The sequence below is a fragment of the Gymnogyps californianus genome, chromosome 2 (genome assembly GCF_018139145.2).
Source record: "Gymnogyps californianus isolate 813 chromosome 2, ASM1813914v2, whole genome shotgun sequence".
Classification (NCBI taxonomy): domain Eukaryota; kingdom Metazoa; phylum Chordata; class Aves; order Accipitriformes; family Cathartidae; genus Gymnogyps; species Gymnogyps californianus.
In genome coordinates, this window is record NC_059472.1 from 128,576,344 (window position 1) to 128,601,745 (window position 25,402).

General features: G+C 38.9%; 1 protein-coding gene across 1 annotated transcript in view; it reads left to right on the top strand.

The window, feature by feature from the left end:
* The window catches only part of RFTN1 (raftlin, lipid raft linker 1), a 98,909-nt gene that overhangs the window by 22,003 nt on the left and 51,504 nt on the right, over window positions 1-25,402 (top strand). The window contains exon 3 of the mRNA XM_050891298.1: window positions 18,918-19,104. Within this exon, the coding sequence (XP_050747255.1) occupies window positions 18,918-19,104 (187 nt within the window). The remainder of the gene's footprint in view (window positions 1-18,917; window positions 19,105-25,402) is intronic.

Sequence of the window (25,402 nt, forward strand, 5' to 3'; positions counted from 1 at the left end):
ACACTGCCCTGATGGCCTCTGCCACCTATTGCTATGTCTTCCAGAGAGCTAGAACTACCCTGGCCTGGACCCGTGCTGTTGTAGGTCATGGGCATGGAGACCCCAAACATTGTGTATAGTGCCATTGTTGTGATGTTGGCTGCTCTGTTCCCCTGTGTTTGGATAGGGAAGGAGCTTCACAGCAGCGTCTCTCTGTGTCTGGAAGCCTAAGAGTGCTATGTTAGTGTGACACTTCATATGCTCTGCTCATTTTGTTGCCAGGATAGATGTGGGCACTCATGCATGGTGGGAAGAGGAGACAAGGTCTTCAGAAAGGAGGGGGCATCAAGAGAAAGTAGAGCAGATAAAATAGAGAAAGAATGTCAAGGGACAGGAGGAACTGAACACACAAACTGAAAAACCTTGAGGGTGATGGGTGACAGTAAAAATGGAGGGACAGATATCATTTGACTTGTTAAGTAGGAAGAGAAAACACGGCATTGCATGAGTTTTCAGTGTTTTGGGAGTGTTCCATTGCTGGAGGGATGCTTTTTTGTTGTGTTGATATCAATGAAGCCCAGCAGGGACTGCGGCTGTCATTCTGACAAGATTTGCTATCAAGTTCTGCCTGAATAAAAACCATGGTATTGTGCACAGGCAAGCACATGGTCTTGTACTGAAGAAGACAACTTACATTTCTGGGTTCAGATCCCTTTTGGGTCTTTCATGACAACTTGTTTTGTTTTTTTGAATCTGAAAGTGACATGAAAAACCTCCGCTGAGTGTGTTAGAATTATTTCATTACTTAACAGGGAAAGGTTACTTTAAACCTTAAAATGCTATCATTTCTAGGAAAGATCAACATTCAATTTAAATTTTGTCTGAAGAATAACCTGAGAACATTAGGTAGTTTAAATCTATCATGTCTGTTGTGCATGGAAACTGCAGGATTTCTCTTTTTCTTTGCCCAGTTCTGTAAATAGGTAGAATTGTTGCTTTAGCAACAAGCATAATTGTGACTGCAATTTAAATTAAGGTTATGAATATTGTACTCAACAAACTAATGTAGTTTGCAAACCTTGATGATTGTGTCTCAAGTGTTAACTGTTCTTCAGGTTAGTCTTCTTATGGCATTTGCATGGGCTTTGCGTGTGAATGCCTGACCTGTCTCTGTGTAGAGGCATTGATCCTATGTCTGTGATAGTGCATTATCTACATGAGACCTTTGTTTCTGTTTTGTTTGTCAGTGCCTGTGTGTATCTGCACAGGTGATAGGTAGCCTAATAAGTGTTCTGTCTGTACAAGATGTAAATGTACTGCTAAGCGAACATCTCAAATTGGGCCTGGTATAGTGTGCCTTTTTGCATTAGACCTCAGTTTAGTGCTGCATTCCAGGTGCTCCTGACACCTGCTTGCTAGTTCATGGCCAGTCTGCAGCAATTTCAGAACTCTTCGATGCAATTTCTTGGTGAAATACTGTTTTACAGCTGTAACATATTATGAAGCTGATAAAGATTGATCCGGGCCTCCAGATTGTGGCCTTCTCTTTAAGTGATGAGGCAGTCTGGAAATATGTTCATGGCTCATGTGGAGGACAAGAACTTACTAGCACTTGCTGAGCACTGTGCTAGTCTTGCTTCCAGTTCGCAAGCTAGCTCCTTTGGCACTCGTTCAGGTATCTTGGCAAAACCATGACATGTGTTGTATATTTTTGCCCTGTATCTTAAACACTAAACACAAGTCTCAGTGACTTGGTTTCATCTTATTGCAGTCGTACAAATATGTGATATCCTGGACTTAAGAGGAGTCCAGGTGACACAGTTACTGCATGAAATTGCGACTTGCGTTCTGTGATATAACTTGCATACCCAGCAAACTGTTGGTTTGTGTGCAGTCATGCTTTTGCAAATGATTTGATACTTGTGACACACTGTGCTATATGATAAACTTAGGATCAGCAGCAATGTCAGGGGGTTTCCCAGATAGGAGGTGGCATATGAGAAATTTCAGCTGAGTCTAATGCTTACTCAGCTGCTGTAGCTAACTGGTATGGCTCTTACTGGTAAATGGTAACCCATGCATTGTGCTAAGGTCTTGTACAGGAACTGCAAGTTTAAGGCTTTCCAGCCAATTGCTTTTTGCAAACCCTGCTTATTTCATATAAATGGAGCTCTGTTTAGTTGAAATTGTAAAGAACTCTCAGCTTCCTTCCTTTCCTTCTCCCCCCAAATAATCATCTTCTCAACTTGAGACTTGCACTGATTAGCTACAGATTCTTCTTGAAAGAAACAGTCCTTTCAAGGGGAAGAGAATCTCATTAAGCCTTTGCTGTGAGCTGCAGCTCTTGATCAACACACGAAAGACAAGCTTGACAGTCATCAGGTGAGTTAAGAACTCCAAAAATATTGCCTGTCTCTGTTAAACAGTCATCAGTTGAAAGAGTTCATCTCAGTCTGAGAATATAGCGGCTTTTGCATACTATGTGGCACATAAAAAATTAAAGACATCAAGGATGTGAGAAGTCCTAAAGATGCCACGCATTTCCAAATGAATTGATAAAAGGCCTTAAATCTGAAAGAGAATGAGGTATGAAGTTTACAAATAAATAGATGGAATTTTGAGAATGTTAGAGATAAGCCAAGACATGGTTACTGGTGAAATATACATAAACAGCAGTCTACTGCTGTAGCTCCTCGGTTGCTAAGCCCTCTATTGGTGTTCTTTTATTTGAACAATTGTTTCCTGAATTTCTTAATAACAACTGATGTAAGAATTGACAAATAGTGCTAAATTGCATGGGTTAATTCACTAGCAATTATTGTACAGATTATTAATAAGCAAAAAAAATTAGCATCTACGTTTATCTCAAATCACAAAACAAAAGAACAAAAAGAGAGTGACAGAATAAATGGTCTTTTGTTAAGTTATTGTCTCATAAAGTTTGGAACTGTGTCAGAATCGCTTTTTTGTTTTGTTTTGGTTTTGTTGTTTATTTACTTAGGAATGCTTAGCTCAGATGCAGCATCTGTCTTTCTCTGCGGTCCTCCTTCTACCCGATTTTTCCAGCTGGGTTGAATGCCTTGATGAAGCCTTTCAAATGATCAAATAGATAAAATTGTACATATTCTGTGGGATTATTTTCATTGTTCTTCACCACATGTTCACTGAATAAAATATTTTATAATTGTAAGACTTTGTTTTCAAGCTGCACTCTTGCACTGCTTGTCGGCTTTGTTGTTTGTTTAGGTTTTTTATTATAGTAAATTTTGGGGAAAAATTGGTCTGCTCATCAACAGAAACTTCCAGGGAAGCCTTCCAGAACCGTTGGTGAAAACTCAGACTATTTTGCCAGTGATATTTCATTATTAGCCAGTAGCAGGTCTGGCCCTTCTTGACCTAAAAGGACTTAGAAATGATTCTCTGTTTTGCAGAGAACACTTAGGAATGGAGAGAAGTGAAAGTGTCTTGAACATGGGTTGTCATATGATTAGAAGTTAGAGCCACGTGAGGCTGCTTGTGATCTCTCTTTGGGTTGCATTATTAGGAACAGTGAGAGAACAGTATTAGCCAAGGCATAGAGGCACTGTGCTTTGCATGCTTTCACAGGTTTGCTCCCGAGGTATTGCCTGTGCTAGCAGTGGCTGACAAGAATAATAGTGAACAGTTCTGTTGTTGTGTGCTGGCTGTGAATATGCATCATCATACACCACTGTGCTACCTATAAAGTTTATTTTCTGTTCCTTGTAAAAGGAACTGAGAAATTGACCTGTTTATTTGCTTCTGTATTTTATTATTTAATCAGTAAGAATGTGCCTTTATGAAACTAATTTTTTGATGTCACTAACCTGAAAGGGATCCTGTCCAGGGGGTAAGGAAAGTCTTAGATCTTAAGATTGTCTGCATAATGCTTTTTAATTACCACCTTCATACCGTGAAAGAATTCTGTCCCTGTTGGACAGGACATCTGTTACATCCTTATTGCATGTACTTACTACTTTGGGATTAGATTATAATAACTTCATTAACTCGTTCTTTGGCAGCTTTGAAGGTAAGGTGCCTCTGCTTCTTGCCTTTTCGTTTCCAATAAATGTTTTAGGTACAGCACTTTTTCTGACAGAACTACACTGAGAAATAAAAGTAAAATGATGCCTTCTCATAAACATTTGGAGAAATATTCTGCTACTCTTTGGAAACACAATTGCAACAACAACCATTTTATTGCAAAATAAAAATTAAAAGTATTATAATTTAGCTTTGGTCATTCCATTCTAATGATGCTTGAATTTGTGGCCATTTTCCCATGACCCATATTAAATAATAGATTTGCATGCTATCAGTATTACTGTGTGAGAATTCTTCACTTGAAAACAGAAACTGGCCACATTTTTCTGAAACGAGGGAGTAGGAGTTCACATTCTGGAGAGTGACAGGAAAATTTGCTCTAAGGAAAAAAAGCAGGTTTTTTTGCCAAGAAAAACTTTTTTCTTTAGTAAATCCATCACCCATGCTCTAGCAGACTTGCTTAAAAAAACAAAACAGTACTTTTGGGAAGTGCTTTGTTAACTTTTAACAGCCTTTTCCACTACTCTTTGGCTTTCTATCAAGCATTCTTGCCAAGTTGAAGTGATGTGGTGTGTTTGGCAGTGACATACTTCTTTTAGGTGCCAGTGGTGAACCATTGCTTGCTAGTCGTTTTCAATATTCTGTGAAAGCCTTATTGCTGTTAAATACACTGTTAGAGGTGTTACAGAAGGCAATATCCCATAATACCTTTTGCGGGATTTTCTTTTCAGGTCCTTATTTTTGAAGGATTTTTTTTTTCAGAGGGTTTGGAGGTGGTAGTGCGATGGGTTTTTCTGTTTTGTTTCTGAACCAGTTTCCTAGGGAAACGAGAGTTAAAAAAGGCTCACAGTCTGTCTGTCTCATCCCTCCAAATAATTATAACCGCACAATTTCAAACCAATTTGCTAGAAATTTTTAAAAACAATTAGGCTGCTCCCAATTTTGTGAAAGCTGGCAGTTGGGTAGAGGACAGAGACCTGTATTGATCAGGGAAAGGTGAGGAGAACCAAGCCGTGCACGCTCTCCTCAGTGACAGCTCGCTGGCCAGCGAGCCAGTGCATCGCTCCAACAGAGCCACAGAATTGCTGTTTCTCATCAGTTTGAGGAATCCAAGGGGTGGGAAGAAAAGAGAAGAAGGGAAATTTGAGGCTGTGGCAGCAGTGAGGTTGGAGAACAAAAGCCTCATCAGTGGGAATCACTCTTCATTAGCTATGCTAATGGAAAAAAACTTGTAGGAATTTGTATAATAGCACTATATATAGTGATACAGGTAGCAAAAAGTCAGCAAAAAGTGTTTTATCTAGTACTGATTTTAATCAGATCTTTAACCACCTTTGTGTACCAATAGAGTAGACAAATCCAATAATGTATTGACTGTAAAGCAGGTCCTCTTTGGTATAGCTGTAACTCTCCCTTACCTCATTTCTAAAGGATGCAATTGCCTAATTCGTTGCAAAGTAACTGGTCCATTTGGTGGTTCCAGCTTTATATCTTCCGGAATTAGTTTTATTTTATGTGGTCATTCTAAAAATCACAGATGGGGTAATACATGGCTCTTCCACATGCCAAATTAATCAGGAACTGTTGGGGAAATTGCTTGATAGGGATTACTGCCACCCTGTATTTTCATACATTCCCACGCAAATCTTCACACGTTAAGTATGTCATCGGAGAGAGGGTTTCCTGTGACAGTTTTAAACAGTGAGGATTTGGATCACACGATCTTCCTCTTCAGGCCTGTTTTGCAGCAAATATCAGAAAAGCGTTAGTTCCAACTGGATTGCTCCCTTTGATGCTGTGGGGTAGCTGAGATCTCCAAGTACAGCTCAATGGTGGCACTGAGAGCAAGTCTTGTGCAGGTGATACAAGGTCTGCTGCGACAGTAAAATTTAAATCCTGCTTGTGTACAGACACAGACTCTTCATATGAAATTCACATACCCTAACAGAGGTATTCTTACGATTTGCAGTGATGGGGATATGTTCCTGTTATCAATACAGCTGAACAAAAAGTAGAAGTGTGGGGCAGGAGAGCTAAGAGGAACAGTAAATACTTTCTGGAGAATGTTTTGCATTTGGTTTTTCATTGCAGTTCCCCAGGCAGGCCTAACGATTGGAAATGAAGACAGATCTAGTTTACTTTTTATTCCTTTTTAAAATTTGGAGTTTTCCTGGAAAGTTCGGTGGAGTTAGATGGATCGGTTTTGTTTCTGTTTATACTCTAACAGCTGTTGTGTGTTCTGGGTCTTGTATAGGTGCCCCTGGAAGTGTTTGTCTTAGGATCACTACAGGGTAATGTGTTTAAAAAAAAATCCAAATGCATTATATCTCCCTTTCCTCTGAATTTAATTTACCTGCCCCTGAATATCTCCTGTTTATATTGAATTTCATCATGTAGCATTCTCCTACCCAACTTTCTTTTTCAAACATAAGCAAACCTGGGGCCAAAATCTAATGAAGAATATACCTTCAAGTAACACTGCTTGCTTAGTTATACAATGCATGTTACGTTTTTGGCTGCTTTAACATTTATTTAGTTTTGCCAGTAAAGCTGAAAACGATTTAACAGACATTTATGAAAAATTACAGGATTTCCCAAATAGGGGAATTTGATTTAAAGGAGCACCAAAAGAACACAGAAAAGTTACGCTTTATGTTATCTTCCAAATGAGAAACGCATAATTTGGAAATGTCTTCTCTTTATCTAAAAAATAAAATATTTCAAGCCAAGAAAAAGATAAAAATATGAAAGTCACTATGATACTTACTTATTCTAATTTAAAATATTAAATGTTTAGTATGTACCACTGCCTTTTGAAGAAAAGGAATGGTATTGGTTGATGCACTCAAGAAATGAGAACATCTGAAATAGGCTAATATATGGACTTTAGTGACAGGATTGGAAAAAAAATCATTTCTAGCTTTTAAAAAAATTAAACAAACTTGGCACACAGTATCATCCTAAATAAGATATTACAAGAAAGACTGAAAACACCTATTACAACAGAAGGGGAAAATGCATGTGAAACACTGGAGATATAAAGTGAAAAGAAACAGAAACCAGCAGGTAACATTTGAATAAAGCCTTCAAGCATTTATAAAGCTATCTGTCCTTTTCTGTATATATAATGCAAAGTGTTATGTATAAAATATATACAGGCATGACCTGCCAAGAGGATTTTGGTTTCCCTGGAGACTATCAGTTCTCTGTTGCACAGGTTGGCTTGGGGAATAAGAGCTATCTTGATAAATCCAAACCTTTCTTCCTGAGGTTATTGGGTATGTCAGTGAATTTAGATCTTTGTAGTGAAGGCTGAATTTATAAAATGCAAACTTTTAAATGTTGTCTCTAATTTCAAGTTATTTCTCCTGGCATGTACTTATGATATGCAGCAATTATCTTGTGAACTGGGGGAAAAAAACCCTTTATTGTAATACTTTGATGGCAGTTTTATCTTCTTGTTTGTCTGAGTTGCGCCAAGTCTTTGATTTTAGTCACAATTTTCAGTGTATCATGAAAAATGTACATCAGATCATAGTACATGTATTCAGCCACAGTTACTACTGTTGATGACTTTCTCCTCCCTTTTCCTTAAAAGTTTTGAAATCCTCTTGACATTTTTCAATTTGGTAACTAGGCTTCAATCAGATTTTTACTTATTAACTATCTCGTGAATATGGAAAAAAATTCCTAATATAATGCATGTAACCTACTTTCTTCATCTGTGCTTGATTAAGAATAAAAACAGTAATCTCAAGGTTGTTCTCCGTTGGTTTGGATGGAAATACGTAGATTGATATATGAACCTTTCTGCTTTTTAACTCCTTGAAGAGTCAGCACATGCAGCGTTTTATTGACAATAGGATATAGTGATTTGGAAAGCCTACATATGCTACAAATTCCATTTCAGAGGAGATTTTTCTCATCTAGCAAAGTATACCATAAAATGAATAAATTTGCATAATTTGGAACTTATTAAAGTAGGCAATTTTTTGTACTCTTCTGAGGATATTATCTGTGCTTTTTACAGTTCTTTTACTGCGGTCCAAGTTTGCTTATTGTAAAATTTGCGAAGAATCCAGTGTTACTTGTTTGTTATATTCTGCAGTTTGAAAATCTGAAATGAAAATTTGCCAGAAATACGGAAAGAACATCAAGCTGAAGCATAAAACAGAGAGGAGCAGAGGAAAGGGAAAAGGAGCGGGTTATGCCAGGAAGAAAAGACATATATGTATTAAAAAGTATGAGAGGGAGAGAATGAGAAGATTCTGTAGGCTGCAAGGTTAGCTGTGAAACTCGCTACTGTTCATTAGTGTTGCTGCTAAGAAAAATGGTGAGCACATTAGCTAGAGAGAGGTCAAAGCAAAAAAGATGCATCATCCCTCCAAATTTTATGATGCCACCAACTTCTAAGATATCAGAAGATCTCTTCAGTAAGTTTTACTTTTTTTTTCCTCCTTGGGTAGCTCCTCCTTCCCTCCCTTTTAAAAGTATTTGATTACTGGCTGCTTGCTGTGAGAGGACATAACTTGCTACACCGCCGATGGAAGTGATGGGAAGTCCTATTTCACTACTTATGCTGTTAAAATGAGTGGTATTCAGTATTTGACTTTGGCAGCTAAAGTATTGCCATCAGGAGATTAACTTGGTGTCTAAAGGCTTTAGGGCAGGGAACCAGTACTTTTTTGGGGGTTGGAAATAGATGTGAATTAACGTGCTGGCCCATCCTGTAGTTCAGAATTAACTCCTTCTCTCCTCTGTAATTCAATGTAATACTTGCCTTTTGGAGCTTATGCAGATAACAAGTCTGTACGAATAAAATATTGCAACTTTGAACACTTTCTCCTTTTGGTTAGACATAATTGGAGTTTTCTTGGATTTGTGAAATGTAAATTATCTGTCTTTGTTGTCTCTGTGTTTGGTCTGCATCCATTTAGGAAGTAGAACCAAGCAGGAGGGAGGGACAAATAAAAAAATATCATTTCAAAGAGCTGCTCAAGTACAGAAGGGATAGGATTTGGTTCTTTTTTTCTGTGCACAGTTTCAATGAGAAGTCCGTCCCCTCTTTCATCTTCTTTCATTTTGCTTTTTGCACAGTCATTAACCCTTCTTGTGTCTAGTAGGTGGTCTTAATTTGGCACATTTTGCATCGTTCTGCCCACAAGCTAATATATGTAAGCTGTGAGTCATTTAAGAAGTGTTTGTCAATTTATTTAGGTAACTAAACTGTGGTTGTTTTTTCACTTAGTGGAGGTGATAGCCTGGGTATTCCTTTTTTCTGAGACACCAAAAATGAAACCATGCCATGTATAATCACATCATGTTTGTGGAAAACATACCCAGTTCTTAAGATATTTATCTTATGCTTGCAAGATACAGAAATGAAACTTTGACTGGACAGCAAACAAGATAACTCAAAGATGCAATGAGATTAGACAACTTTGTCTAATCAATTGTGTTGTCTAATCTCATTGTATCTTTGAGTTATCTTAGTACTTTCTCAATTTGACTAATGCATGTATCTGCTATTTCCTAAAGGAAAGAAAGGGACGTTGGTGTATGTCTCTGTGTGTGTACGTATACACATATGCACAAATATATGTACACATACATCTATATACATATCTATATACACATATTTATATACATACATACTTTCAAAGGGTGTATATACAGTTTCACAGTCTTTCTGTGTTTTTCCTCTCTCTACCTTCTTAAGATACATTGATTTGCTTTTGAATATTTTTAAGTTTCTGTATTAGATTTTTCACTAAAAGTAAACACTAGGAGCTTATTGAACAGTAATCCTTCATTAAAAGTCCTGATTTCTCTTGCGTATTCATTCTGTCTTTCTTTTGATGGGGACATTTATTGTATTTGCCTTGAAAAATGAAAGAAAAACCACTGAGAATGTCATTTAGCATAACCAGAAAAGCAATGCGATATATTAACATCCGGTGTCTTGCCTCTGCTGACAGCCTGAACAGTACCGCACCTGGACTGTCTGTCTCTTCTTCAAAATTCAGCAACCTCTCTATACACCTCATGGAAACTCTATTAGAAAGGAAAAGAGACTATAGTACAGCTTGTACAGTTGTTACTCCAAAAGCTTGAGCTTTTAACTCATTAAATTCTAGCATTAGTGTGTTTCAGGTAATTAAGGCTGTGTCATAGTGTCAGAAGCACCATATGTATTCTGCTATGTTAGTCGTACTGCTTTAGCATTTGTTTGGTAGGTTTTAGTTCAGAAACAATTATTTGGAATTCCTCACAAAACTCACCAGAAATTTATTTACTGCTTTGTGTTCTTTAAGTTACATTGTTAGTGGGTTTGCCTTTATTTTCATTGGAAGTACTCTGATTCTCTGATAGGTTTTTATTGTTGTCGTTGACAAGAAACTATTTGTGGGTTGAATGAGGAAACAATAGTTATAGTTAAGTGAGAGTAACATGACTGCATTGTTTTGCCAGGCAAACTATTTGTGCTACATACAGGAGAGTTCCTTAGTGTTTGTAACAAAGAATGAAAATTTGCAATAGATGCCTTAATATTTTTTTGTTTGAGATTGACACTGATTGGAAATAACCGTGTTCTCCCAGGATCAGTCAATAAGTGTTTTGATAGTATTCAAGTAACAGTTTGCTTTCTGCTCTTCAGAGTAACGAATTGGCCTTACCAAGCCTTAATAGTTGGAAAGGATGATGATCTGGATTCCTTCAGCTGTTCCAAACCAACTGCTAAATAAGTCAGTGAAAAGCGCCTTAAAAACTTTCTTATTTATAGTACAGAGAGGGGATCTTTTCCAGTCTGTGCTGCATTGTTAGACAAAAGCCAACACTTCACAATAGATTTTTACCCTGTACCTTCCTCCAGGTGAACTCTGATGTTCACCTGCCTCTCTGCAAGGAGCTGTGGTACCATTCAGCCCTCAGGGCCTGCACAGATAAATCTGAGGACTTTGGCAAACTAAAAAGAGACCTGACAGGATAGTGCTTCATTTAGCAGTCAGCGTTTGGCTTGCAGAAACTAGCCGCTTGGAGCGGCACTGGTTTGTTTGTGTATCCTAATTGTTGTGAGTGCACACCTTCTGTCACTGCAGTTGTGCCTTCCAACAAGAAATCACAATTCCAGTAATACAGGTAATTGAAAAGTTTCAACTGGAGTGGAAATTCACAGAACCATTGAAAAAATGCTGCTTGTTTAACCACTTTGATCATGTAAAACATTAATGCATTACTATTATTTAAACTTCTGAATGTTATCCAAATGAAAAACTTTGTTGCGTTTGACATGTTCCTATGAAATATTTTAATGTAAGTGAAACTGCGTCTTCTGATGGTAAACTTTCTAGTTAAATTTTCTGACTGGCCCTAATGTAAAGACAATGTTTTGCTCTACTAGAACTTAGTCTGCTGTAGATTTGATTTCTTTAAATGAAATTAAAGTTGCTGGAAAGGAATTAATATTAAATTAAGAAACAGCAGTCCTCATACTAAATAGAGGAAGTGTGCTTGCTTTGGTATTCTACAAAATGATCAGGGCTGTTATAAACAATCGTAAACGTGCTCGGGAAGTGCCCTGTGTGAAAGTATGGGAAATATTGTGGACTCAGGCCAGATTTATGTGTTTGCTCACACATGTGCTCGGTGATATACTCTCTTCCCACATTATTGTCTCCATTTGTTGTTGCTGTTTAGTTTCCTGCCAGCAGACATGCAATTACAACCACCTGGGTGGGATGCATGAGGCACAACAGAGTAAGCTAATGCCGTTTTCCATGAGGCGGCCACTAAAGGCAGGAGGTAAATAGCCAGATCTATTATAAAGCCCTGCAGGATGTCAGTGGATGGTGTTGGGGTAATGACTGTATTACCATATGACCATAATTTTGCTTGTACCTTGTCTTCATCTTACATGCTCGTTGTTAGATCTGTTAAGGACTGTAGATGCTAATGCCTGGCCACTGTCCAGATTGTTTCAGGTGGTCTCCTACGTGCTCTGCAGAGTGCAGGAGGGAGATTTGGGTGCTTTAGAAGGACAGCAGCAAAAAATTCATGCTGGGTAGGGAGCTGTGTGGAAGTAGCAAGTAGGGGTGACTAAGTGTGTAGCGTGCCTGAATGTTTGCTCCTTTCTAGCTCACAGGCACAACCCTGCGCAGTGGCGACTACTTGCCTTTGAGCCCGCAGTGGGGAGAGGGAGAGCTGCACTGCAGTTGCCCTTACAGCCCTTCTGTTGGCCATCTCCCTGTTCTGAGGAGGTCTCCTCCCCAGGAGAGCTCAGGCTTATGGAGCCACGAGGACATCGTCCTTTCCGTGAGTCACCTGGAGCAGCTGTAGCTTTGCAGAAGGGCCTGCAAGGTTTGCAGTGCTGGAAGGAGGAGGTATGAGGAGGAGCACAAGTGACTCTGTAGCTCACTGGCTCTGGGTGCCTCAAATGACAATGGTTCACAGGAACAATCACGGGCTTGGGAATGGCCTCATCCTGCGCTTTGAAAAAGAAAACAGTTATGACTCTATTTCTTGAAGGGTCTGAGCCTGCTGATGTGTGTTAGGCCTGATCAAATGACATAGACAGTGGGATCGAGTGCATCCTCAGCAAGTTTGCAGACAATACCAAGCTGAGTGGTACGGTTGACACGCCTGAGGGACGGGATGCCATCCAGAGGGACCTGGACAAGCTTGAGAAGTGGGCCCGTGTGAACCTCGTGAGGTTCAGCAAGGCCAAGTGCAAGGTCCTGTGTGTGGGGCAGGGCAGCCTCTGGTATCAGTACAGGCTGGGGGATGACGGGATTGAGAGCAACCCTGTGGAGAAGGACTTGGGGGTACTGGTGGATGAAAAACTGGACATGAGCCAACAATGTGCATTCGCAGCCCAGAAAGCCAACCGTATCCTGGGCTGCATCAAAAGCAGCGTGGCCAGCAGGTCGAGGGAGGTGGTTCTGCCCCTCTACTCCACTCTGGTGAGACCCCACCTGGAGTACTGTGTCTAGCTCTGGAGTCCTCAGCACAGGAAAGACATGGACCTGTTGGAGCAGGTCCAGAGGAGGGCCACAAAAATGATCAGAGGGATGGAACACCTCTCCTATGAGGACAGGCTGAGAGAGTTGGGGTTGTTCAGCCTGGAGAAGAGAAGGCTCCGGGAGACCTGATTGCGGCCTTTCAATACTTAAAGGGGGCTTATAAGAAAGATGGGAACAGACATTTTACCAGGGCCTGTTGCGATAGGACAAGGCGTAATGGTTTTAAACTGAAAGAGGGTAGATTCAGGCTAGATATAAGGAAGAAATTTTTTACAATGAGGGTGGTAAAGCACTGGAACAGGTTGCCCAGAGGGGTGGTAGATGCCCCATCCCTGGAAACATTCAAGGTCAGGCCGGACAGGGCTCTGAGCAACCTGATCTAGCTGAAGATGTCCCTGCTCACTGCAGGGAGGGTTGGCCTAGATGACCTTTAAAGGTCCCTTCTAACCCAAACTATTCTATGATTCTATGAAATAGGAGTATTGTGCTTGCGGCTACCAGGGAACTGAGTTGCTGCATCACTTAACAGTGTGGGTCCATTGAGTTTGCCAGTCTTCCTTTTTTTTGTTTCAGACCCCATTATACACCACATTTTGGGCATGTATTGGTGCAAAGTGCTTTATTCTGTACCCAGTATAGACAGAGAGTGGATATGATCTATGTACACACCAATTTGATCTTTGGTTGTTTTAATGCAGAGGAAAAACGCTTACTTAATGTTTCATAATAAATTGAGGAACATTACTTTGAAAATGCAGATGAACATGAAAACTTTAAAAGGGAACAGAAACTAGTTAAAAGGAGTGCAATATTTTTGTGGAATATTTTCATGTGTAATGTGAAGGGTTCTATCAGTCTTTAACAGCTGTGACTGGAATAAAAGCATAAAAGCTTAATCAGGAAAACATGTTAAAAAATGAAGACCAAAAAATCCCAACACTTAATTTGTTTTGTTGGAATAAGCAAACTAAGTAAACACCTAACACAGGATAATAGAAATTTAGAGGAGAACTGTATGCTTGTCCTTTTAGATAAAGTATTAAGGATAAGCACCAAGAAACTAAGACCTAAATTTGACCCTGAATTTGACCATTTCAGTAAAGAGAAATTAAATAAACGCCACTTTGGCATTTAACATTTTATTTTTCCTGGAGCATAGCTATCATTCAAGTAGAAAGAAATTAAAAAAAAAATAAAGTTTGTTTTAGCTTTGTCATAAACATAACTAGCAGGAAGGAAAAATTGCTGCTTATCACATAGAATAGAGTTAAAAGCATCTGATTCTGTTGAGTATATATATTATATAAAGCTGTACAGTAGTTGATGATTGTCGTTATTAAGCATGGGCTAATAGGTGAATCCATGCTTTATTTTATAAAGCATAATATACCGTTCTTATTTAAAAGTGTTGGATTATAGCATCTCAAAGGTACCCAAATCTATTGTTTTAATATAGAAAAATTAGCCTACTTGTTGTGGACAGTTGCTGTAACTGTCTTTTCTCTTCTCTTAGTATTTGATCAGCATACATCTACCTCTTTAGCGTGGACCATAGCACAATTATCAGAGGTCATATGAGATGCTTTAGTTTGAAGCTGGTCGGTGGCTGATCTCTGTGGTAGCAGCCCTGGATGATCCATCGGGAGGGAAAGAGGAGCTCCTTAACACAGGAGGAACCAGTTCTCCTCAATACCTGTCTCACCAATCATATTTCTCAGCCTGCTCTCAGTCCCTCAGGATCCCTGTGGCAGACTGCACCACCTTCCTCTGTTGCCCATAAATTGCTTTTTGGAGCTGCAGAGATGACTCCTTTCAAATATACATGACTCAACCTGTAGATTTTTATGTCAACTCAATCCTTTTAAAGATTTTTCTGTGGCAAGATGGGGACAGTGTGAGTGTTTGGTCAGGTTTTTCCATTAGCAGCAAAGAATGCACAAGTCCCTAGACCCAGGAAAGTCACCTTACGGATATCAGTTGTGTAACACAAACTTTCTTTTCTTTTTGAAGGATCTCTAAGCTGTAGTTTTCTGTATGTATCTGAGCATTGCTGGAAGTGTTTTCAGCTTCAATTATCAGTCAGGCAACAAACTAATTTGCCTGGTAATCAGTTCCAAAAGCAGCCAGCACTTCTATTTCCACTTTCAGCCTTACCAAAATTGAAAAACACAGCATCTGTCATTTACAAGTTTCTTACACGCTCATCTAGATGTAGACAGAATCAACAAAGGAATCTTTTGAGGTCAGGTTGTGAAGTGCAACAATAAATAAAGAAACATGGAGCAGAATATAAAACTTAGAGCTAATTGCATTTCAAGAGCAACATGGAGGCTGCTAAAAGAATTCAGCTTTATCTTTTTGCAAAATAGAGGCTTATAATAAGCACTGGAGTTATACAAGATTTTATTTGGTTCTTCATTTGCTCTTTTACCTTACACAAGACCCTGTTGTACACAGTTTTGGGTTTCCTTTTTGTTTTGAAAGTGGCATGATTAGAATTCTCTTTAACAACTAAAACAACAGTTTTAATGGATTTTATTGGAAGTTGTGTAAAGTTTTCTGAAAATGTTAGCATTTTTCTAAGGTAAAGTAAGGAAAGACTAAATCAACAACTGGTTTCATAAATTAGGCGTTTTCAAGTAGGTTGAACCTACAGGTATGTACCTTGGAGGAATTAGCTGAAGAAATAATTGAAATTTTATTTAAGTTTGAAGACTGTTGAAGGATGAATGTGACTCTCCAGGAAAGTGTGGTGTCCTTTTTCAACCTACTTTTAAAGAGAACTATATGATTGTTAGCCTAACAATGCCCAGAAAGATACTGGAACAAATAACTTCTAAAATACCCAGAGGGTGATGAGTAGCAGGGATTTCTGGGGAGGAATCTTCATCACACAAACCAGTCTGTCTGTGGGAGAGTAACAAGAATGCACAGCACAGGTCTGTAGACCCAGGAGACTCATGTAGACCTTGTGGGCATCAGTTGTGTAACAGGAACTGTCTTTTCTTTTTGAAGGATCTCGAATTGAAGGAGAAATTAGCAGTAGTTCAGTATCAAACCAAACAGATGTATTAACTGTAAGGCTTGAAATGGTTCTGTCCAGAGTCTGTTAAAATTCGCCATTTTCATTAACTATTCCAGCAATAGACTGCTGAGTATGTTTATTGAGGTTTGCCAATCTGAGAAGTGCTGTTCGCACTGTGGAGGTCAGAATCCAGAATGGCTCTTGAAAACTGAAAGAAAAAAACCTAAAATTCACTAAGGGCAGGGACATTTGGCCACTGTTAGTTGTGGGGAAAAGAATTTCCTTTTTTTCCCCTCCAAATGATGTAAACTGACATGGGATGTGTAATAAGCATAGAAGAGCTTTTCCATTCTACAAAGCAGTGATGAGGCTTGTGCTGGATCACTGTGGTGAGGTTTAGATACTGTACTTGAAGAAAGATGTGGACCAATTGAAGAGAATCAGGCGAGAACCATCAAAAATTATTTAGAAATCTAGAAAACACAAGGGAACAGGAAACATTGAAAGGACTGAGTTTATACAGTCTAAAGAAGGTAAGATTAAGGCGTGACAGGTATTAGGAATTGTAAAATGCTGATGCAGAAAAGAAATATTCTAGTGAGGAAGTAGCAATCTTGAATTTCAGAGAGGGAAATTTAGACCCAAGAGGGAAATTTAGGCCAGGTGCTAGGAAAAGGTTTTGAATAGTAAGAATAGAGAAGTACTGAAATATGACTTATGGGGCTTGTAGAATCTCCCTTCCTAAAGGTTTTTAAAAATAGATGAGAAAAACTGTGAGAAATAGCTAAACTAGAACTGATCCTGCCTCTAGGTAACAGGATGGACTAGCTGGATGATTTCTCCCAGCTTTGTTTTCTATTACCTTTCTTTTTTAATCATCAAGTGTACATCCCAAGGCTCCAATTACATGCGTTTTCACACTTTGCCATCATGTTTAGCTTTTAGGAGGAAGCAATCACTCTCCCATATTAATGACTAGACTTTCTACTAGTTTTACCAAGACATCCTCAGAAGAATCCAGGTACTAGGTACATATGCAAGGCAAGCATCAGTTTTCATAGATAATTGTTAAAAATTGGAGCACCTTTACTAGGATTAACATCACTGAATAGTGTTTAGTCATTTCATTGTATTCAAGTAACACCCTCATTTAGAAAGGTATTCCGGCTTTCATATTATTTTAATTAATTAAATTATTTGCAGCACAGTCTAAAAATTTTGGAGTCTCTGAGCCACAAGAGAGAAAAAGTAGTTCTAACATCTGGGTTTCCCCATTTTGATCCCCAGTAGGGTCCAGTAAGTAACAGTCAGTTTTATTATTTATTATGCATTATTCATTGTGCCTTCTCTTTTATGACTCTGAAGTGATTTGTATGCTGTTGTAGAAAGTAGAGCCCTATTGTCTGTCAATGTACACATTGCTTGGATTTCTCATTTTATTTGCAAAAATAATAAAAATTCTGCATCTTATAGTTCTTGGTCAAAAAGTTCCATTATCCTCTTCTGGAACATGGTCTTATATGAAGAAAAAGCATACCAAGCACAGCTATTCTATTATTATTTAAATTATTCCTCTGTATTACTGGTTTTGAATATTTATTAGTTTTTTTATAACCTCTTTCATTATTCATAAAGGGTAGCCACACAGTTTGATGAAAAAAGCAGTACAATGAAACCTTATTTTGCATAGCTGGCATCTTTCTCCAGTGCTTTTTTTTTAACGAAGGCCTGCAAGGTGCTGGGAACCTCCGTCATGTTTCTTGCAACATCCCCTCCCTGTTGGTTTCAGTGGGAGCGGAAACCATCCAGCACTTCACCACCCTATATGCTCTAGCATAGTTAGGGATGAAATAATAAATATCCCCCAAGAGAGATGGAAATCAAGAGGCAAAGGTCAGGAAAGAAAGATGTCTTTTCACAGAAGATATGAAAAACATGAAGAATTACTGACTTAGAGAGAAAGAGAATGGAAGGTTGTTTTAGATGATTTATGGGGTTTTCTTTTGAAGCCCACAAGACTCCAAGGAAATAAGGGCAATTGCTATACTGACTGCAGTGTCTGTGTGTATGTCGAGTGTCTGACAGGAGCCAGCATCAGATGCTTCACAGGAAGGCATAAAACCCCACAGTAAGCAGATTGGGGAAGGATTATTTTCATGTACTGGGTCTCATCCTCATCTCTACTATGTGTAGGTTTTCTTAAACCCTGAGGTATAAGGTTTAGTGTCTATTCTAAAAGGTTTCTCATCACTACAGGTATGCATTGCTCTTAGCATTCTTGTTACCAATACACCCTCAAAGTACTCTTTAGACATACTGGTAGATATTTGGTCTCAATAGCATTTTGCATCAGTGATCTCTTAGTCTGGTAATATAGCTTTTGTGTAGATGGATGCTTCTGTTTATTCCTTTTGAATTTGACATGTTCTACCTTCATTGACTATCCCCTTTCTCTTGTTTTATATTTTTGACTCATGGCTTGCTCTCCTCAACTTGCATTACTATGACGACTACTAAAACTTAGAATATCTTTTGACTGACTGCCTTGTTTTTATTAAATCCTCCACTTCATCTCCGACAGACTATGTAGTGAATTTGGCATTTTAATGTATCTGACTTCTTGTTTAATTGCACCAGTCTCTTGTGTGATGCAAGTCCTTTGCCAAGACAGCCTGCTTAAAATCTGAAATACAAAATGGGCCTCAGGAAAGGTCAATTTTTGTGTTAATATTGTAGATCATTGTGAAGCTTGCTTGACTCTGAAGAGCCTGGATTTTAAAAAACATGATAGTCTGGTGTAGGATTATTGACCAATTTCTTTTTGTTTCCAGCTGAGCTGCCAGGATCATCTGCAATCAAGCTCTCCTCCTTGCGTGATCTTCCAGCTCAGCTGCAAGAATTGTACCAGCAGGGCTTCATCTTGGCTGCTGTCCACCCTTTCGTGCAACCAACTGATGAAAAAGAGAAAACTCCCCAGGAACAAATCTTCAGAGCTGTGCTTATCAAGAAAACAGAAAGGTAAAGCACTTCCAGTGAACTGGGTTAAAAATAGACAATGTGATTTCCTGCTGAGTTTTGACCTACATCAGGAAATTGTAGCAGAGTTTACTGTGCAAGACTTGATTTTTTTTTTTTTTTTTTTTTTTGGGTGGGCTTGAATAGGCTTAACATGTTCTTCATGTTTACAATTCATCTGCAGTTTGGCAGACGACTCGGAGGATAACAAGTTGAAATATGCTCTGTATTTTGGGATGTGTTGTCATGAGAGGCAAACAAACAAGCCCTATGCCTGACAATTTGTGAGGATGGTCCCATTGGTACCCTTTAAGAATTTATTAGATTAAATTAAGACAGAAGAAATGTGTGCTTAGAAAAGGCATATTTTATGTTTAGACAGTTACAGTTAGTGTAATTAATTTGAGAACTGCAGTACTAAAGCATACTTCTTAAATTTATCTGTAGACTTTAGGCCTTCTTTCCTCTAAACAATACAAGTTCTTTTAATTTTTCAGTCAGTGCAAACTCCTTAAATAAAAAGATGACTCTACTGCTTTGTTCAGTCTCTTAAAATATATTAAGAATATTTTACATAATCAAAGTGTGAAGATGAATAAACAAACAGGAATACAGTTCTTTTATGTTTTAATCTGATTTAAAAAAAAAATCAATAGAATGTGCTGCTAAATAGCCCAGAAGAAAATGTGAATATTTATAAACATATACTTACGATTTTTAGTTAATTATTTAAAACATAATTTAACATTATCTGACCACCCTCAACTCTGCAGCTAGCTGTGTTGTTGCAGCCATTCTGTACAGTTTTCCTACATTAATTGCATTCCCTGGTCCACCCCTTCTTACAGTGACCTATACTGAAGGCTGGGGGATATTTAAACCTCCATTTGCCAATCCTAGTCCCTCTGTACTGATGCTTGAAGGAAAGGATGTAACTGTTTTAGCCACCTCTTTAAAAGTGAAGTAAAACCACCATTCAATTTGCTACAACCTGGTAATCACGCAGTAGCAATTATGGACAGGGTCTGTGACCTAAGGAAAAAGTTTTGCATTTCATTAGCAAATATTTGTAGGCATTAGGTGTCGCAGGCAATTTTAGCTTCTAAAATAACTCTCAATTTACCTTGACTTGCTTTTAGTTTTATTAATAAGAACTTCATGCTGGCTTGCCTGATATTATTGTTTAAAGAGTTTCCAGTTTTATGGTGAAAACATAAAATGTTTGGCTGAACAGTGGACTTGCTGAGTAATATTGGGCTGAGCTTGCCTGGTTTTGGGGCCTTGCTTTCCCTGCCTACAAAATACCCTGCTGCAAATAATGGAAGTATTTACATGCGTGAGTTTGCAGTGTTAAGTAAGCGCTTAAGCACTTCTGCTGGATTGGGGTCCGGGGGTTCAGCATCTTCCAGGAGTGAGTTGTGAAGACAGGTCAGGGAAAAGCAGCATCCCTCTCAGCAGAGCAATATGGTCTTCAAGCCAGAGCGCTTGGTGTGTCGCTGCTGTGTCGTACCATATCCAGTAGTTTACATCTGTGCAGAATGATTGTGAAAGAGTACAAAATCTTAATTGCCTACTCACTCACTTGGGTGCCAGTGTTTCACACACTTTAGACAGCTGTAAAAGACTGTACAGAATTGAAGACAGTAGAGTGTCTTGAACCAATTATATCTCCTTTTATATTCACACTCCATTTCTTTGCATTCCCTTATCTGTCATTTCTGACTGCCTAGGGAAGCAGAAAAGACTTGGTGCAGCGGGAAAAACCAGACAAGTACCAGAAAGGGAAATGACATCAGTTTGGTGTTTCACGTAGTTTAAATGTTCTTGAGTTTGGCTGAGAGTATGGGAGAAGCTGCTTCCATAGTGTGTGGGTGCAACGAATGTTTGCATTGCCAAGCGCAATGAAGAGAGATGGATGTTGCACCAATTTCAGATGACTATGGCCTGCATAGAGACCAGCTGTATTGAACCATGAGTTTATCCCATTCCACTAACAGCTGGGGAGAAAAAATATGCAACAGTAGGAAAAAAACCCATACTGCTAATTTTTTTAATTAACCTTTCTCATTACACTGCTGATAAAGAATAAATGATACTTTTTTCACTGAGGACTGTCAGGTCTCTGGCATCTGTAGGCTGTCTCTGTATAAAACAGTTGAACTCTTGGGTAGAAGTTAAGGTCTGCTTAGGATATTTGTTGATCAGATGAGCGTTTATTTCTGTTGTAAGATTTTAGGAGTATAACTAGTCCAGCTACAGTTGTAGGATCACTAGTAACATCATTTATGCTCTGAAGTACAAAGTGGTCCCCTGCGGTTTTCTGTAATGGTGGTGCCAGGCGTTCACAGGGAGCCAAGGAGTCATAAAAAGCTCTGTACCTTGGTGTGGGGCCCACCCTCGGGCTTCCCCGGGCACTTTCTGCAAAACACCTGAGGCTGTAGCTCCTTTCTTACTGCAGGTGTTTCACCACGGACGGCTCCAACGTTATACGCTTCATCTGTCAGTTGTCTGGCAGATACCAGTTGCGGTTTTTCACCTTGCTGTTTTTGTTGCCTGAATGGAACAGAAGTGAAATTGTTGTATTAGTGCCTTTTTGGTACAGTAATGTCAATTCTGTGTATACAGAGACAGAACTGAACACTTGAATTAGTCTTTAGTCAGTGTTGCACCTTTATATGTCAGTTTTATGTTTTAAAATGAATACTGTTGACTCACATTTTGAGGGCTTAGTTTTATAGCACTGCCTCTCCAAAGGTAGGAAGAGGCTGTACTAGCTGCAGCAGATGATGTGTGTCAGGAACTACATGCTGCTGCTACCGCTGAGATTTGCAGTGCCTTAATTTATTTGAAGAATAAAATGGAAAAGATAGTGCTTAGACATGTTATGCATTAAAACTCATGGAAGAAGTACCTGTTAGTGTTATTCCTCCTATTTTGCCATTGTCCTGGAATTTTAAAATAGTGTGAATTTGCAATGTCATTGTACATTTAAGGTGACTTCTAAAGTCACTACGATAGTTTTGTGTTTAATCTGTACTGGTATCTCTGTGGCTTCATTATCTTAGCTATCTAATAATTTCTGGTAAATAAGGAAGTAGGAGTCATTCCTGCTCTAGGACATTTGAGGAAACGCATTCCAAACGTATATGGAAGCTGTAAATGTTGAAAAGCAAGGTTTGTCCCTTGGAAGTGCTAGGGAGAATATGAAAGTAAAGGACAGATTTATTTTTTTAAAATCAATAATACAATTGTTTGTACTGCAAAAATTGTCATGTTCAATTAAAGTAAATTAAAGTAAATTAAGTAAATATAGGAGTGTTTAATTCTTTAGAGGCACTGGGCATGAAGGTAGTCTACCAAGTAGCTGAAGGACTCTGCCATTGCTCTCATTAAATATAATGTAATAAATTTAAATATTTCTGTAGCACCTAATTGCATTGTGCACACTAACCAGTTGATTGGAAGTGGTTTGGAAGTCGAATAGAATAGAGTCAGATAAAGGAATAATAATCTCAGTGCTCCTGTGAATACTTTCTGTCTCTCTTTCTCTCTTTAAATTTCAATGGACTTCTTAATTAAAAAGCCATTGACTGTTTTACTGTCTGTGCTGAGTTCTGAGATACTTGGGTTTCTCTGAGAAGGCATCTCGTAAAAAAATATGCAAAGAAAAATCTTCAAGCTCAGGTTTTTACAGGTTTTTTTACTGAAGGCTCCAGGTGTGAAGTCTAGCTCCTGGCCTGCTGGTTTGCATTGATTCACGCTTGAGAAAAGTTGATTCACACTGATTTACACTTGAAGACAAGAATCTCAGGAAAAGGCATATATGGTGGTACCCTGGAAAGCACGAATGTGTGACAGCGTATCTCTCTTGGCGGAAGGGACAGGGGAAGGTTCTTGCATTTGGGAGGTTCTGGCTAAGCAAGATAAGGAGAGTAGCACATATGTCACTTACATTCCCCTGAGGAACAGAGGTCGTTAGTTCTTCGTGTGTGTAATAACCTTTCTCTCTTTGCCCTTTTATTTCCATACTCGCTAGTTTTTAATATAACAATCTCTGTTTAAGTGTCTTGTGTGTGTTACTATTTCAGACAGCTTGTGGCTGTTGCAGATAGCCTGTTCTGTGCAAAGAAATCACAAGGTCAGCCCCTGAACAAAATTGTAATAAAATCATAGCACAAAGCTGCTTTAATTTATTGCGAGCTCCCTGTAATGTGACACCTCTGGCTGGTATCTTAAAGTTTCAAAATTCAATGTCAATTAAAATGTTTTAATTTCCCTTTCTAAATACTGTGCACCAGAAAGCAAGCTCCATTCTCTTCCACTAGGAAAGATACATGGTCCGGGCTCATAAACTGTCTGCTTACAATAGTTTTGATGTGTTTTCAGATGCTCCATTTCACCACAGTAGAGTGAAGCAGGGGATATAAATTGAATTCCAGAGAGGTCTTTCTCTCCATTGTTCCATCTATGTCTTAGGACATACCCTTCTGCAGGTTTTGCCTCCAATCAGTAAAGCAATCAGCAGGGAAACATTGCCATGCAGAAGTAGACTAAGTAGTATAATTTAAGAATAGTTTTTTTAGAGTAGACTTCTATGTTTACCTCAAACAACTTTGCAGCTGTTTTCCCTTTTTGTAAAATAATGAGGTGTCAGGTGTTCCAGTGATTCACTTGATGAGATGATTCTGATTCTATTTCTATAATTTCCCTATATCCATTAATCCTGATGAAATGCAAACTTTCATCACTTGGCCAAAAATAACTCTGTTTATCTGCAAAGGAATTTGACAGACTGAGTTCAAAAGTTTAATAGTAAAACAGGATTTTTACAGTTTCTTTTTTTTGCTGGTATGCAACGTTAATTCCAAGTGATTTCAATTAATGGCATCTTCTGAGATACAGCTAAATTTTTGTGTCCTCTGTGTCATTTGAAGTCTGGAATGTAGAAAATGAATTTATAGAAAAGTCTGGATTTATAGAAAATGTAAAGTAGTATGATGTAAATGCAAAACATTGAAATGGCTTAAACTGCAACGTGGAATGACTTAAGACAGTAGTCATGGTGTTGTTTCTTTGATGCTACATTTGCATTTCCAGTTGTCAGTGTCCACTTGGTATTTGCTTAATTGTGTTGACTGAAGGGGAAATCCTGATTTTTCACACCTGAAGGACCAACTTTTTCACTCTGTCTTTTTCCAGTCATGCTAAACTCCCCTTTTAATAGTAGTGAACAGCCCTTCCCATGAAAGAAAGGAAAACTATATTATACCAAGGAACTGATGAAGTATGAAAAGACATAATTATGTTGGGAAGTAGCAGCAGCCCCTGGAATTGTTGTGCTTTGTGAAGTCTTGGTTTGGTCCTCTGGCATTTGGATTTGCACGTTTGCCTTCTGAAGGCAAAGGAAAATGTTTCTAAAAACATCCGGACAATTCATCAAATTTCTGATTCTTAGCTGTTTGAGACACCTTCTAGCCCCAAAAAGCTTTTCTTCTCTTCCAGCTTTTTTGATAGGCACTTGAAACAAGGAGTTCTTGCTTGGACTTTGTTCAGAATTCAGTGGATAGAGCCTTGAGCCATGACTAGTGCCTCTGCCTGGCAAGCCTGTCTTTGAGTTTCTGTGGATGTTTCTTCATTTTCCATGTGAAAATTTTTCATGCCACATTTGACCTTCAGTGGCACATCACTGCATAAAACACGCGCAATGGTCTGGAGCTTTCTTGGAGTGCGCATTGTGCCACATCAGCTGCATCCCCCGCTCTGATGTCATTTGCAAACTTGACAAGAGCACACCTTGTCCCCTCCTCTGTGTCATCGATGAAGATGTTAAACATGACAGGTCCCAGGTTGCAGACCCCTGGGTGGGAACTCCACTAGTCACTGGCCTCCAGACAGGGTGTCACCATTAACCATGGAACTGGTTTTTACTCATCTGGTTTTCCAGACTGTAGTACCCAACTTGCATACAAGAATAGCATGGGAGCCAGTGCCAAACCTCTTGCTAAAATTGCCATCAATGACAGCCACTGCCCTCCCTCCACTCGTCCACAAATCCACTCATTTTAACGTCAGAGGCAATCAGGTTAGTCAAGTACGATTTTCCCTTGCTACATCCACGCTGACTGTTCCCAACCCTCTTCTCCTTCATGGGCCCTGAAATGTGCTACAAAAGATCTCTGCAGAAATACAGGAACTCCAGTCGAAGGGGCTTCACAATGATACAGTCTGACAAAAAATGTCAGTGATCTCCTCCAGTGCTTCTGTGCTTGCTTTAGTTGGTGAAAGTAGATACTTTGCATTG